The sequence below is a fragment of the Astatotilapia calliptera genome, chromosome 18, assembly GCF_900246225.1.
Source record: "Astatotilapia calliptera chromosome 18, fAstCal1.2, whole genome shotgun sequence".
Lineage (NCBI taxonomy): Eukaryota > Metazoa > Chordata > Actinopteri > Cichliformes > Cichlidae > Astatotilapia > Astatotilapia calliptera.
The window spans coordinates 29,051,298-29,067,138 of NC_039319.1; the positions used below are offsets into that span (position 1 = coordinate 29,051,298).

At 38.4% G+C, this 15,841-nt stretch overlaps 2 protein-coding genes across 3 annotated transcripts; both read left to right on the forward strand.

Moving 5' to 3' along the window:
* Positions 1 to 823: 823 nt before the first annotated feature.
* Positions 824 to 5,258, forward strand: selenop2 (selenoprotein P2). 2 transcript variants are annotated; one of them, XM_026150493.1, is made up of 5 exons: positions 824 to 860; positions 1,477 to 1,731; positions 2,433 to 2,645; positions 2,964 to 3,072; positions 4,249 to 5,258. In XM_026150493.1, exons 2-5 carry the CDS (start codon positions 1,505 to 1,507, stop codon positions 4,525 to 4,527), a joined length of 828 nt encoding a protein of 275 aa, XP_026006278.1. In that variant the 5' UTR covers positions 824 to 860; positions 1,477 to 1,504; the 3' UTR covers positions 4,528 to 5,258. The 2 variants fall into 2 exon arrangements, with proteins under 2 accessions (XP_026006278.1, XP_026006277.1); XM_026150492.1 differs by having other exon boundaries at positions 835 to 860; positions 1,473 to 1,731.
* A 1,454-nt stretch (positions 5,259 to 6,712) lies between these two features.
* elovl8a (ELOVL fatty acid elongase 8a) lies at positions 6,713 to 14,213 on the forward strand. Its single transcript, XM_026150494.1, has 8 exons — positions 6,713 to 6,782; positions 9,872 to 9,938; positions 10,036 to 10,223; positions 10,994 to 11,074; positions 11,786 to 11,842; positions 11,932 to 12,046; positions 12,164 to 12,291; positions 14,025 to 14,213. Exons 1-8 carry the CDS (start codon positions 6,777 to 6,779, stop codon positions 14,190 to 14,192), a joined length of 810 nt encoding a protein of 269 aa, XP_026006279.1. The 5' UTR covers positions 6,713 to 6,776; the 3' UTR covers positions 14,193 to 14,213.
* The last annotated feature ends 1,628 nt before the right edge of the window (positions 14,214 to 15,841 follow it).

Sequence of the window (15,841 nt, forward strand, 5' to 3'; positions counted from 1 at the left end):
AACAGCTCTTTTTAGTAAATTTTTTCAAGTTGAGTCTTTCATGTTGATTATCACTGATTTTTGGCCTTTGAGCTCTTTCTTAAATGGTGCCCTGTGTTTGTTTGTCATGGTGGCATTCACCTTTGCACACTCTAAAGCTTGGCTCGCATAGGTAGGTAACTATGATTGAGCAGCTGAAAAACTGCATGTTTACTGTGTTCACCAGCTTTTTATAGTGTAATGTGGAGTTAACATCTGATATTTAACACCACACACAAAGTACAACAGAGGTGGGTGGTAATGTTTTCGGTTTTAAAGAGTAAGAGTGGGCTCAGTAAAAACCTTTGGATACCCTTGTAGCACCAAGGGTAGATTTCATTCTCAAGGAAAGTCTGCACTAAATCTCACTCATCGTAACTAAATCTAAATTATCCAAATATTATTTTTACATTTTTGTTCAAAACCACATGATCTTCACATAGTGCTACAGCCTAGATGAGTCCGTGCTATAGCCTAGAAGTCGAATTACCAAAAATGTGCAGGGAATCAAGGAACCATGAATATCATGTTTCATATCGGTCCACTCAATAGTTATAACCACCTAATCAATAACTGCTTGTTCAGTCAACAAGGTAACCAGAATTTTGTGGTAGTCCATTAAATTAATAAAGAGTGTGATTTTACTCAAATTTACTTGCATTCAATTAAAGTCCTTTGTTTAGTTTCTCTCTCTCACACATACACTCTCTCTCTCTCCCCCCTCTCCTTCTGTCTCTGTCTCTGTTTGATTTGGGGGAAGTGCTAGTCAGCCTCAAAGGCTTTAAAAACAACAGGGGTTTACTGTCTGCATGTGTGGGTCGCAGAACAGAGAAAGAGAAAAGGTAAGATCATCTTTTTGGGCTTAAAGTGTTTGTTTTTAAGGCTTTAAGTCTTTTGTTCTGAAGGTCAAACATATTAACTATTGTAGGGGTGTATTTTGTGGAATTCCAACTAATGCAGTTTAACCACAGAGATCTGTTCCTGTCTTGTACACTTTAATACTTGTTATACATCTAAACATTTAAATTAGGAGAGGAAAAGAAATGGCGACCCGAAAAGGCTTTAATTATCTAACAAAAGTGATCCAGATCACGTTGAAACAGAGAGACAGTACACTCTGAGTCTGTCTCTGTCTGTCTTTGCTTTGATGCTTGCATGTTCTCCATGTGCCCCAAAATACCTCTGTGCCCGCTGTTTACCCCGGCTCTTTTTGCAGATTATCTTCGCATGTAAAGACAGACACAATGATGTTTTGCTCTTTTAATTATTTTTGGATCAGACTGAGCGCTACTGATTGAACCCCAGACTGCCTAGTCTGCATGTGCTATCTCCTTTCCCCTGACTTTGTGCCACAAAGCCTTGGAAAAGATTTTTTCTCTTCACTTCTTCACATCAGGTGCAAAAAAATTGTTGTTTTTGTTTTTTCAATTATTGCACAATGTCTTTCTTGTCAGGTAGATACAGTCCAGGCTGCCAGGGAGAGACAATGGGCTCTCTCTTGATGTTGTGGCTGTTCGCAGCATTGCCAGGCCTGCTGTGGGCCTCACACAGCACTCTGATTGTGGAGGGGGACAATGATGCCTCCAGGATCTGCAAACCTGCCCCCCAGTGGGACATTAAGGGATATGCACCCATGCGAGACCTGTTGGGAAACGTGGCTGTGGTGGCGCTGCTGAAGGCTGCCTGACAGTTCTGCCTCAGGCAGGCATCCAAGTAAGAAAGTTGTAATAGTTAAAACTCCTATTTTTAAGTTTTATTTTGAAGAGTAAACCCATTAACCAGTTGTATGTATTTTTTTACTGGCTTCTTAATAATACAATTTTCTCTATAGTCTTGTTATTTTCTGAAACACTATTTCCCGATAGTCCTCAAATTTGTATTTTAGTTTAAAAAAAGTCATTTTAAATAGACTTCTAGATAGCATGTTGTTAAAGGAAAAACAGAAAAGGAATCCACACCATCTTTATACAGACCTTAAATCTCTCATGTGTTTACTGAAATTGCTCGGATACAACATTACAGTATACCAATATTAACAATATAAGAAGAATTATGTATTATTAGACCATATAATCCGAGCTGATTTTTTTGTCTTATTTTGAAGAGTAAAATTAAGAAAAATGTAAAACAAACATGATCTTTGTACAAAAGGTGTTCTTGTGGAGAGACAGTTGCTCAGAATTCCTCTTATAAGCCTCTGAACATGATTCTGCTGCACAATTAGTGTAGTAAAGATTTATCATCCTTTTATTTTTTTTCTCTTAAAACTTGAAGACAGACAAGCCCTCCGTGTTCCTTGAGTCGAGGCTTTGACGTCCTGTGATTCTAGAAAAACCTTTTCCAACTGTCCAGATTAACAGCGATGTGAGATTATACCCAGCTCTCTATCTTGTCTTCCATCTGTTCATCTGTAGAATTGGAGGCCTGCGTGATAGGCTGAATCGCAGCAACATGACTGAAGTGTCTTTCATAATAGTAAATGAGCGTGACGCTCATTCCAGAGCAATGTATTGGGAGCTGAAGAGAAGTGCTCCCACCGGGGTCCCCGTGTTTCAGCAGCAACCTCTTCAAAATGACGTGTGGGAGGCTCTGGACGGAGACAAAGATGACTTCCTGGTTTATGACAGGTGAGATGAACCTGCCCTCATGACATTTACCTCATATTTTTGATTTTATTTAGGGCAAAACACTTTAAATGTTTGAACTTTGCTTTAAATCATGCATGTGAACGGTTACATAGATAGCAGGACTTAAAACAGGGTAATGTAGATAATGGTATGATGTGTACATGAAGGAGTAGAGGAGAGAACATGTATAAAACCCCATGCAGACGGAAAAAGTTGTTCTTCCTTTAGTTCCACACACATTTCATATTTATATGCATCATGTGGACGTTATGAATTTGAGTTTCAATTCTCCCTCTCTTTCTGCTTCATTTTCTCCAGGTGTGGTCTCCTCACCTTTCATATAGTGATGCCTTACAGTTTTCTGCATCACCCATTCGTAGAGGCTGCAATCAGAGCAACTTATCAGAAAAATATCTGTAACTGCACTGTGAGTGATCAGTGGAAAAATGTGTGCGAAATGAATGAAGTCCAATGTTATAGTTCACAGAACTAATCAACAGACCCGGGCGTACCCCGTCATTTATCCTATGACATCTGGGATGAATGGATGCATGGAAGGATGGATGGATGAAGGAATGGAAGGATAGATGGATGAAGGAATGGATGGATGGAAAGATGGGTAGATGGTTGGATGAATGGATGGATGAATGAATTCATGGAACGATAGATAGATGTATGAATGAAAGTATGGATGGATGGATGGATGGATGGATGGATGGATGGATGGATGGATGAATGCATGGATGGATGGATGGATGGTTTAATGAATGAATGGATGGATGGATGGTTTAATGAATGAATGGATGGATGGATGGATGGATGGATGGATGGATGGATGAACTGAAGGATGAATGGATGGATGGTTGGACGGATGGATGGATCGTTGGATGAATGGAGGAATGAATGAATGAATGAATGAATGGAAGGATAGATAGATGGATCAATGGATGGATAGATGGATGACTGGATGGGTGGATGACTAGATGGATGGATGAATGGATGGAAGGATGGATGAATGGATGGAAAGATGGGTGGATGGTTGGATGAAAGGATGGAAGGATGGATGGATGACTAGATTGGTGGATGAATGGATGCCTGAATGGATGGATGAATGAATGAATGGATGGAGGAATGGATAAACTACACAATATTTTTATGTTCTGTAATGTTTCCTTTTCATAGTGAGGAACTGGCAAGGAATTGTTGGTCAGCTTCACATTAACTTGACTGGGATTTATTGGTAGATTGGCCTCTTGTAGTTAGTTGAGTTGTCTTGAGTTGGCCCTAAATATTGGGAATAAAACTGGTTTGATTGAAAAAAAAAAAACAGGAAAAAGTAGAAATTGGGTTTTAAGAACAGCAGAGCATTTCACAGAAATGAGGCTGACTAAAAACAAGGTAGAGATTATTAATCAGAAACATTAGCTAATGTTAATGATAGCTAATAGCAAGTTGATAACATTTTACTACATCAGTGTTGTGCCATTACTTCAATATGCTGCCGCCAAGTGGCCGAAATAAATGTGACAATTGTGAGTGTGATGCAGCTTTAACTCAAGAATAATGAATATGGTGTGTGTGACTGTGTATTCCTCTTTTCCAGCATAATTCTACTTCATCTGTCGGTGGTAACAACATCAGAAAGAATGGCACAGCTCAGCTTGTTGACGAAGGTTCAGAAGTGGCAGACACAGCTTCTGGAGGGACTCACCACCACCACCACCACGACCATCATCATGATGACCCCCCCTCTCATCAACACCACCACGATCAACATTCCAGTCACCAGAATCAGTCGCTACATCAGCAGGATCAGGGTGATTCTACTTCTCATCACCACCACCACCATTCCCCCCATCAGCAGCACCAACATGATCATTAATCTGGCAGCAGCACTGATAACTAACATTTGTAATTTGCTTTAGTGTAGTTTGATTAGAATCTGAATGTTTTTTGTGCATTTTTATTTTATTGTATTGTCTAATTAAGCAGTGATTATACTGTGGTTTGTCTCCTGGCATTTCCACACTCCACATCTCTGTGTGGATAAAGTAACCATTCTCCACCATCTCCTCACATTAATGAAGTCCGCAGTGTAAAAGCTGCTTGCAGAAAACTGTGGATGGATGTGTGTGGTGAGATGGGATGGATCAAGAGTTACTGTCACCCACACAGAGCCAGGGGAGGGTGTGCAATGCTGCTGAGCAAACCTCTGTCAGATTACTGTTTAAAGGGGATATTACTACCATTAATAGCATGATTCATGATGAATATTTGTAGTGATTTGTGTGTGCTAATTGTTCTTTGCTGCAACTTTTCATTTAAGGAATACAGGAGGTTATTTAAAACTGAGTATACTAATCATATGTAATTATTAGACACTGTGTTGCATGTAGAAGACATTCATAGTATTCGCTTCTGTTTGACCCACCTTATCCACTACAGGCTTAGCCCACACTGTTATTCACTGCATGTTTGCTGTGTGACTCATGTTTCTTCTTATGAATTCAGAGTGTGGAAAGAAACTATAAATTGTTTTGTTTAAAAAAGCAGATATAGAGACCAAGTGATTTTTATTAAAAATTAACATTAAAATTGACTCTTCTGTCTTACGTCTATGGTATGTGTCCTTTTTAACTTTAGTAATTACAAAAACCTGGCAGTAGCAAGGCAGTGTTAAATGGATTCAATTAATTTAGTTTAACTTCTTCTTTTCCCTTAAACCAGTGGTCTGTTGCTAGTTATGTAGACACCGAGTGATTTATTATTTTATCTATGATACATTTTGTATCATAGGAGCAGAATCGTCTTCTGCTCCTCTGTCATGTGGTGTCCCACAGGGCTCAATTTTAGGGCCACTGCTCTTTTCTCTGTATCTACTGCCTCTGGGTTCTATCCTTAGAAGGCATGGGATCTCATTTCACTGTTATGCCGATGACTGCCAAATTTATTTGACACTAAAACGCAAGGATGCCATCTCCATAAAACCTCTCTTGACATGTCTAGATGACATTAAAGCTTGGTTGGCTCGAAACTTTTTAAATTTTAATAAAAAGAAAACAGAAGTGTTGGTGTTTGGACCCAGTGGTCCCTGTGAGTCCTCCTCTGTTGTTTTAGGATCCCTGGAAGTCTATTTTAAATCTGTTGTTACTGACCTTGGTTTTAAGTTGGACAGTGATTTTAAATTGGACAACCAAATCAGAGCAGTGGTGAAGTCCAGTTTTTATCATTTAAGGCGACTGGCAAGACTAAAATCTTTTCTTTCGAGGCAGCACCTTGAAACAGTGATCCATGCTTTTATTTCTTCCCGCCTGGACTACTGTAACTCACTTTATGTGGGGGTCAGTCAGTTATTGCTCTCACGTCTGCAGCTGGTTCAAAATGCGGCTGCACGACTCCTAACAGGAACTCGAAAAAGAGAGCATATAACCCCCGTGCTGGCCTCTCTGCACTGGCTGCCTGTGTCTTTTAGAGTTAATTTTAAAATTCTTATGTTTGTTTTTAAATGTCTACACAGTCTTGCCCCGCCTTACCTCTCTGAGCTTCTTCATCCCCACATACCCTGTCGGTCTCTCAGGTCAGCTGACCAGCTGCTCCTGGAGGTACCGAGATCCAGGAGGAAGCTCAGAGGGGACAGGGCCTTCTCTATTGTGGCTCCAAAATTATGGAATAATTTGCCCATGCATGTTAGAGAGGCCCCTTCACTGTCCACTTTTAAATCACGTCTTAAAACCCACTTTTATTCCTTGGCTTTTAACCTCAGTGAGACTTAGTTTCTTTTTTAATGCAGTAGTTATTTAATTAATGATTTCACTCTTCTTTTATTTGTTTTTTATCTATATCTCATGTAATTTTATTTTACAGTTCCAATGTACAGCACTTTGTGTCAGCTGTGGTTGTTTTAAAGTGCTTTATAAATAAAGTTGATGATGATGATGATGATGATGATGATATGATTTTGAATTTTCTTCAGTCACACTTGCAGTAGCATTTTCAGATAGGATTTAGCTGGCAGTTACACACCGTAGTACACACACTGATTGACTCAGTCCTGCTTAGGACTTGACTGAGATGCCGCATGCTCTGACAGGACAGAGCTGAAGAGAGAAATCACAGCTATAGACCATCACAATGAAGGTAAAGTGAATGTTATTTTGAATGTGAATGTTATTTTCAGCTGTGTTTACTGTAGATTCTCCTCACATTGTTGGAGGCTGCTGTGGTTAAAAGCTGTTATCTTAATGATAACTGCTGCATAAATGAAGATGCATAGGCTCATGCTGTTATTTTGAAATACTGTATATTTCTGGTCTTGAAAGTATCTTCTTGTAACTTTCCCTTCAGTACTACTCTACACGTTAAACCTTAGCACATAGGAGTTCTGTTCAGCTCTGTTAGGGATTGTTTTCCGTAAATCCTTATGAGGACACAGGTAAGGCTTAACTGCTTAGCCTAGCTTTGGCCACACAGCCTGCTGCTTCTAAATAGTGCTTTAACTTACATGAAGTAGCAGAGTGCATTTAATATTAACAGACTGTTAAAGAACAAATTTATCTCCTCACCGCTGCATATTATTGGTTATTGATGAACAGTGTTGGTCAAGTTACTTGAAAAAAGTAATCAGTAACTAATTACTGATTACTTCCCCAAAAAAGTAATCCTGTTACTTTACTGATTACTTATTTTCAAAAGTACTTACTTAGTTACTTAGTTACTTTTTAAAAGCAGGATTTACAACCTGAAGAGGTGATAAAGCGATAGATCTTTCAGTCCAATTCTACTTTTTCTGCATAATCCATCATACAAAATGTAATCAAATGGAAAAGTCTCTTTTTTTAACTTGTTTTATCAGTTCTAATCTTTTAACTTTATGCATCAAGCAAAAATTTAATTATATGCAACATTCTCTGACTTGAAGACATTAGTTTAACATTTAAACCTATTTTCTGCACATTCCAGCACATAAAATAAAATATTTTTTGTGTTTACACTCAGTCTTTCAAATAGATGCAAGTAAAAAACAGCAGAAAATAAATAAAGTCAAAGACTAGCGGTCCTTTTGCTCTATTTTCACCTGTAAAGCAGGAGTAGGGTAGGCGGAGGTTTACCCTGGTGCAGGTGTGCTACAGCGGTCAGTGGAAGAATCCGCGAGTTTCTCTGTGAATTTCCCATTACGTCGTTGCGCACTCGGTGCTTGTTTAGGGGTTTTTTTCGCTGTAAAAATAAGTTTTCTTCCCACACACAACGGACACTAATCGTTTTGTCACTTTTTATGGAATCAAACTCAAAGTAAGGTCAGTACTTCCACGCTTTAAACGCTGCATGCTCATACTCTCTCCCGTACTCCATATATCATCCATTGTTGATCTTCACACAGCTGTTGTCACAAACGTTGCACTCGCTTACATCACTGTCATGAGACATTCTCGCAAAAAATCACGGTTTTAGTAACGCAGTAACGCAGCGTTCCTACGGGAAAGTAACGGTAATCTAATTAAGGTTCAAGGTTCAAGGTTCTTTATTATTTGTCACATGCATAGTTATACAAGTATAACACACAGTGAAATGTAGCCTGACACGCTCCTCGACATGTGCAAAAATTGAGGGGGGGGGGGGGGGGGGGGTGTAGAGGAAGAACATTATATATATATATATATATATATATATATATATATATATATATACACACACACATATAGTATATACACTGGGTGAATGTGCAGTAGTAGCAGCAGCAGGTGAATTCTGTACATTAATATGAATAGATATCTGACTATTTTACAGGATAGACAATATAAACATATTTAAAATTAAAGGAATTGAAATGTACATGGTGCCTTGCTCCTGTGTTGATGGTGATGCTGTTGGAGAAGCACCTGCCCACCCATTACCGTTTTTGCAATAGTAATCCCTTACTCCCCACTCCCATGAGAGTGCCATGCAAAGTCATCAGCTAAGGCTAGCAAGCTTGGCTAACAAGCTGCATCCATCAGCAGTATAGGTGCAACACAAAGACATGAAAACTGGAGCACCAACTTGCTGTAGCCACATTATTTAGCTTAGAATTCCAGTAAAAATACTATTAAAGGCACCAACACTACATACATGCTCAAATTCAATACCAGTATAGTTGCCAGGCTGGATACCTGTTATTTTAATGAGTGACATTTTAACATGGTAGTCTAATGGGACTGATACTCTTTGGAAGTCATTAGAAGAACTGCACTTTCGGACTCTTCGGCATTGGCTTCATTGATGGTGGATGAAGCATGTGTTAGCCTGGAAAAAGAAGGGTTGTTAATTTATTTCCATTCTTTGATCCCATGGCAAAGTCCAGTAGGAGGTTTATACAGATTTCCCCCTTCTTGTATTTTTTTTCCCTTTTTTATATATATAATAGTGAAACTAATGAATCAACTCTTCTGAGACATAGCAGTTCAGAGTAGTAGTGATCCAGTTTATCTGTAAAAAGACTGTATATTTCTTAAGTTCTACCCAAGCCTGAGGCAAACATGCGCAACACCACAAGAGGAGTCTGATGGTGAAGTAAAGAGAAACACACCTGCTGTGCACGCAACTTTCATCTTCAGACACTAGATGGCAGCACTGTAATACACACCAGGACACGTGTCACCCTGTCGTCCACATCAGTCAGCCAGTCATCAAGAGGATTATTAGTCAAGAGGATCCATTATCAAAAGAGATACGTTTGGATTAGTGCACATAATCCTTAAATTGTAATCCAGATTATCTCCTGGTAGTTTAATCAATTTTGCAGCGAGGTGTTGTTTGTTGCAAAGTACTTTTTGAGAAGAGTACTATTTATGAGCGTGCAAAGTGCTGGGAACAGTTAGTTGTACTGATATAAAAAAGTTTATATGAGTACATTTTGTGGTTTGTACCAAAAAACCGGCAAATGACTTTATGTGTAGTCATCATCTTATGATGAGGGTTTTGAAACCAGACCTCGTCCAGTCCAATACAACAAAATGAAACTTTAATGCAGTGACAAATCATGTTTGGCCTTTGCAGAATGAACACAATATTAGAAAAATCAATATTGTAGAACATTATAAATGCCATATAAGCAGGTGTGATCATTATACCAAAAAAGGTGTTTGATGTTTTCTGTTTTTTTGTGAGAGACTTATATTATTTCATTTTAAAACGTTAGTGTTTGCTTCAGCTTTGCAAATCAAAGTTTCTCTCGTTTTTTTCTGTTTCAGGATTTTCAAGCGCTCACTGTGTGGCAGAAAGTCCAGTTATTTTACCATGGGATTTTGGAAAAAGGAGGCACGTAAATTAATTTACCCATTTTTTTTCTCAGAGATTAGCAGTTTATTTTTTTCTAAAGGTCTTTCTGCTTTTCTCTCACCTTCTTGTCATTTAGACAAAAGGACAGACAACTGGCTTCTGGTCTATTCTCCTGTGCCAATTAGCTGTGTCTTCCTGTGTTACTTGATCATTATATGGGTGGGGTCAAAGCTAATGGCAAGGAGGCAGCCAGTCAACCTCAGACCTGTCTTGATAGTTTACAACTTTGCCATGGTCTGCCTGTCTGCCTACATGTTCTATGAGGTAAATACCATACTGCTTGAAGGAACTATCGGAAAAGACAACGGGGAGCGGGAATTCAGAGCAGCTAAAAGGAAGTCAGTATAGGATAATACAACTTCCAATGACACTAAAACCACCTGCTTAATGTTGTTTAGATGTTACTCATGGGACCAAAAGAGCTCTGATGTTTTGGGGGATGGACACAGAACCACTGGGGGTGTCCTTCAATCCCTGCTGTATCTCTTCTGGGTCCAGTTATACATAAATGCCAACAGAACCTTCCACTCTTCTGAGATAATCACTGTAACTCACTTCACTTCCCAGTGGTTTCAGTTTGTAGCAGTTTGTAGCTGGTGGATTCTAGTACTTGCATGTCAACTCTCTTAAAACAGTTATTGGCATATAAAACACACAGAGCAAATAGATCATAAAAAAAAATAAACCGTCCAAATGGCTGTCAAAGTTTGTGAATCTGTAAAATCCTAATGTGAGCTATAAAATAGTTTAATATAGGTAATTTTGGACAGAAACACCGCCTAAAGCAATCCACATCTGTCGGAGTGTAAACAGACATGTTACCATCGGCTCTGTTTGGGAGTCTGTGCTGCGCATCAGTGGCTACATTTTCACCGTGTACAGCATGATTTAAAGATCAAATAGTCCCGCATGGTTCATGTGTCCTATTCCTTCACGGAATATTTGGTAAAGGATTTTTACCTATTTAATGAAACGTCATTTTGCTAAATGAAAGAAAAAACAAGCAGTGATGAGAGCATCTTTTCTCTTTACAGTTTACAACCTCTTCCTGGTTGGCAGGATACAGTCTGCTGTGCCAGCCAGTGGACTACAGTGACAGCCCATTGGCCATGAGGGTAAATGTTTTTCACTAAATTAATTTTGACATGTACACTACTGTGAAAAAACTGTCGAGCCATTTCTTTGGATTTTGTTTCTGAGCAGCTAGACTGTTTTGCAGAGCAATAGCTCTCCAGGCTTTCTGAAGTTTATCTTTGAACATTGGCTGCTTTTTCACTTATTTTCAGTCCAGTCCTTGTACCTGACCATTTTCAAAAGAAAGTTTTTTTGTTTTTTTAACCCACTTAACGCCAACTGATGAGACAGTGTTTTGTTTACACATAATAGACAATTTAGCAAAGAGCCAATTTTAAATTGGATCCTTTGTTACTGACATCATGTCATAATAGAAGAGGTGGCAGGCCTAAAAAGCTGTCTACATCAGATAAACAGCATTTGACAGTCCTGTCTTTGAGAAGTAGGAAACATTATAAGAAAGTATCCTGAGAGAGTTGAGGCTGTGTTTAAGAATAAAGGTGTTCATAAAGTTGGACTTTGCAGCTCATTGGAATTGTACAGAATTGTTTCCATTTATGTTTGCATATTTCAGTAAATCTCTGCATTTCCAATTTTCATAGAGAACTGTAAAGAATGCTCATGGCTCAATATATTTTACAGAACTGTGTATATATATATATATATATATATATATATATATATATATATTTAAAATTGTTTGAACTGCAGTGCACGAAGGTTAATAATGTACTTTTTATAATTTTGGACAGATGGCCAGAGTGTGCTGGTGGTTCTACTTCTCCAAAGTTATAGAGCTCTGTGACACTGTGAGTTTCAAGCAAGCTTATACGAGCATGTGTTTTCATGGCTGCAAGATGCTTCTGCCTAACTGTCTTTGTGTGATTCTGTGATTCAGATATTTTTTATCCTAAGGAAGAAGAACAGTCAACTGACCTTCCTCCATGTCTACCACCACGCCACAATGATCTTCAACTGGTGGGCTGGGGTTAAATATGTGGCTGGTGGACAGTGTGAGTACAACCCACTAGTCCAGTTTTACAAAATGTTGTGAATAAGAGTCTTTGAGCAGCAAACAGAAATATTCAAGAAGATAATATAGGGTTCTCATTCAGAGTGTCTGTCTACAGCTTTCCTGATAGGTCTGATTAACTCCCTCGTCCATATAGTGATGTACATGTATTACGGCCTGGCAGCTGTGGGACCAAGCATGACCAAATACTTGTGGTGGAAACGTTACCTCACCACCCTACAGCTGGTCTGTATGCATCTCATTCACATTCATTTTACAGTGATCATCCTCTAACTTAAAAATGATCTCCTCTTAATTTTTAGCTCCCTTTTATGTTTTTGGATAGTTCATTATGATTCATTAAGCCGTCAGTCTGTATTTCTATCTGTAGCATAAAGGCAGTCACCTTCCTGATTCTGCTATGTGTACTTTAGAAGCTTGTACAATAACAACAACTACTAAGCCATCAAAGGTGATAATCCTGAAAAAGCCAGAACTGGCTTTATGGGGAAAAAATATAAAAAGTGGTGGATGTTTGTCAGTTAGAAATATTTTCTTTGTTCTCTCACACTTAAATAAGACCAAAAAGTCCTTATTCTGATAGGCTTAGTCATCACCAACGACGACTTAGAGCTCAGAGGCTTAATAATTTGGTTTTGATGAGCTTAACGTGTAGGCTTCCTGATTGGTTTGTCATTGTTCTGACTGACTGCTGGCAAAACGAGACAGATTAGCAGCACTGATGCTCCTCAGCTAACTACTGGACCATCTGTTTTCTACTTATAGTCTAATGAAAAGACAATGCATCCTGTATTTTTTTCTTTCCCTTATGGCTTCAGCTTATATAGGTCAGTATGGTGCCTGACTGCCATTCTGTGACATGAATTGCACTGACCTTCAAAACGACCCCCAAGCCATCATTAACACTTGTCTTTACAATTTAGTTAACTGAAGCTGAGGTAGTTCACTCGTGACTAGCTTTATGAATCCAATGGACACCTTCACATGGTGACTTATTTTCTTTTTTTAATGAGTACTTTTGCCCGTGTTACTCTCTGCTGACAACCCTACTCTGTTTTTATAAAAGAGAAAGAAAAAAACAGTCATATTGCATAGTATCTAAATGATATGTATATGGTTACACAAGAAATATCAGTAACATATACTGAGAAACGACCAAAAAATCACCACATACTGCAAGATAACTAATCTTTACTATTTTTGTTTCCATGTGAGCATCACTGGGTGTAAGATTAATAATGACATTATCAATATTACATATAATTTCATTCCTTTTTACGAGTAACTAAAGAATAACTTTGGAGTCATTTCCATAGACTGTATGTAAAAGATGGGCTTAAGTAAGCATTCTTTTTAATGGCCAGCAGAGGGCAAACTTCTCTGGTTTCTGTAAAGGTCAGTGGGAAAATAACTCTTGCTTGTCTTTTCTGGGACAGTTTATGGTCTTAACCACTGATTTCCAGTCACACTGAAGACAACTCAATTTTAACTCAGGTTTTTTTTTAATATAAAATATAATATTATATATAAAATTGTAACTTATGGTCCAGTGAGAGAGTAAGCTTGCCCATGTGTCTGGCATGTCACTACCCTATAAGCAAGTAGTGCCCCTCTGTTTCACTCCTTTCTTGTCGTTTGAAAACAGAAAGGTAAAAGAGCCCCTTCAACACAACCATTCACTAATTCATTATTCATTATTCACTAATAACTTGGTAACATCAACATGGCTTTGTCCATTTTCTATATACAAGACTGTGGATATTTCTCCAACCACTCTACACCAAATATACAGAGGAATTTGCTGAAAGTGTTCAAGCCTTATAGCTCATATAGCAAGTATGAAAATTGCCTAACTGTTATCCCCTACTGCTTTCATCTCTTACGTGACCATCCTCTTGTAATTTTCTTGTACTCAGTGCCCTGGAAGTCTACCATCATGCTATTGTTTCTCTTTACAGCTCCAGTTTTTCATAGTGACTATCCATACCAGCTACAATCTGTTTGCTGACTGTGACTTCCCTGACTATATGAACATCACTGTTTTGGCATATTCTCTCAGCCTCATCATTCTCTTCAGTAACTTCTACTACAGAAGCTACCTCGTCAAAAAGAACAAGAAAACTTAACTCAAACTCAAAACTGTTATGAGAGAGGGAAAAAAGTAAATAAAAAGAAACAAAAATCCATCTCTGTTTGTTTGCTATCCTGATCATTTAATTTTAGCGACTGTTTGGATGGTAATTCTTATTATGTATGAAAAACGGGATATAAACTTACAATATAATGTAACACCAGACAGGTGAAGCATATTTACCCCCATAAAGAGATGTTTGCTTCACAACAGTGCTGGTTACATTCATGTGCAGTGAATAGTCCTATTTTTTCATCTAGCAAGATCCCAAACACACTTAATACACGTTAACTGTGTTTCCTCCCCCAGCTGCTATTAGAAAAATACTTTTAATCTCCATTCGAGGTTTTACACCCACTGGATGGCAGTCCATACAGTTGTTGTCCATACAGAATGGCACTCCATGCTCTCTATATATTTATTCTACTTGTGTTTGCCTCCAAAGTTCCCAGCACATAATCCTCTCTTACCGATGGGGAGACACCACACCCACCACCTACTTATCCACCCCATCTGTCATGATGTAAAAATATAACTGGGCAGACAAGCGAGAGAGTTCCATTCTCCAACCTTTGCAGACAGTAATGAAAGGACCATTAAAGGAAGAAATAGATTAGCCAAATATGCAATACCTTATAATAAATTCTCAGACTAGCATATCAGTTTTGACTCTCCTATGTTTAAACTCAATAGAGATGACAATGAACATGAAAAAGTTGCTAAATCAACATTACAAAGGCAACATCTTAGCTTGTTATTAGTGATATAGAATCTCACATTTTTTGTGTTTTTCAAAGGAATATAACAGAAAAGAAGCAGAAGGGAAACAATTGCTTGCTACAAAGGAGAGTTTTAAAATGCAAAGCTGATCCCCGATCAATATTAAAAATTAGAAATTATTATAGCCACAAAATTGCATTAGGCAGCAATTGATCACAGGCTTTTTAAAAATGATCTAGCCGCAGCTCTAAACACTTTAATGAAAGAACAAATGATGCTTTTAGTTGCACCATCGTTTCTCCACATGCCTCTGTTATCAGCTTTACATTTTCACAATTAAACGCCTATTTATGTCCAAGTATGGTGCAGTTTCAGTACATATATTACCATCTGATGATGGTATCATTCCCACAAAAACTACCAAAAACTAAGGTGGTGATGCAGACTGTTGATCATACTCTTAACTGTACACCAGCAGCATGAATTCAAACTTTTCACTTGGCCCACTGAAACGTTGCTGCAGCATTATGGTAAGTGCTGCAGATAACCCCTTGATCCTTCAAAGAACAACAGGCTTTTCCATCTGATTAAACATGCATGCACACATTTCTAGAAGGATGGGGAGAGGTGGCTCCTTGGCAAGGTCCTGCACCTGTTACATTAATTGTGAATGCATGATTAGATTGCCAAAAGTATTAGTGTAAAGTGCATTAATGTGGAGCATTTTGCTGAAGTTCTTATGGTGTATTTCTACGGTTCCTCTGAGAGGCCAAACGGACTGCAACTTAAGAAAACACCAGCAATAAGAAAAACGCTGCCAAAGCACACAAAACACAACGGAAATAGGAAAAATGACAACGGAAATAGGAAAAAACAGATTCCCAAGAGCACAAGGGAAGTGTTTCTGGGGAGACAATAACCCAA

Bases quoted from the DNA above. Each gene is read 5' to 3' on its own strand.
- elovl8a (XM_026150494.1), top strand. The intron at 11,075-11,785 runs GTAAATGTTTTT...AATTTTGGACAG, and splicing joins ACAGCCCATTGGCCATGAGG to ATGGCCAGAGTGTGCTGGTG. The intron at 11,843-11,931 runs GTGAGTTTCAAG...TCTGTGATTCAG, and splicing joins TTATAGAGCTCTGTGACACT to ATATTTTTTATCCTAAGGAA.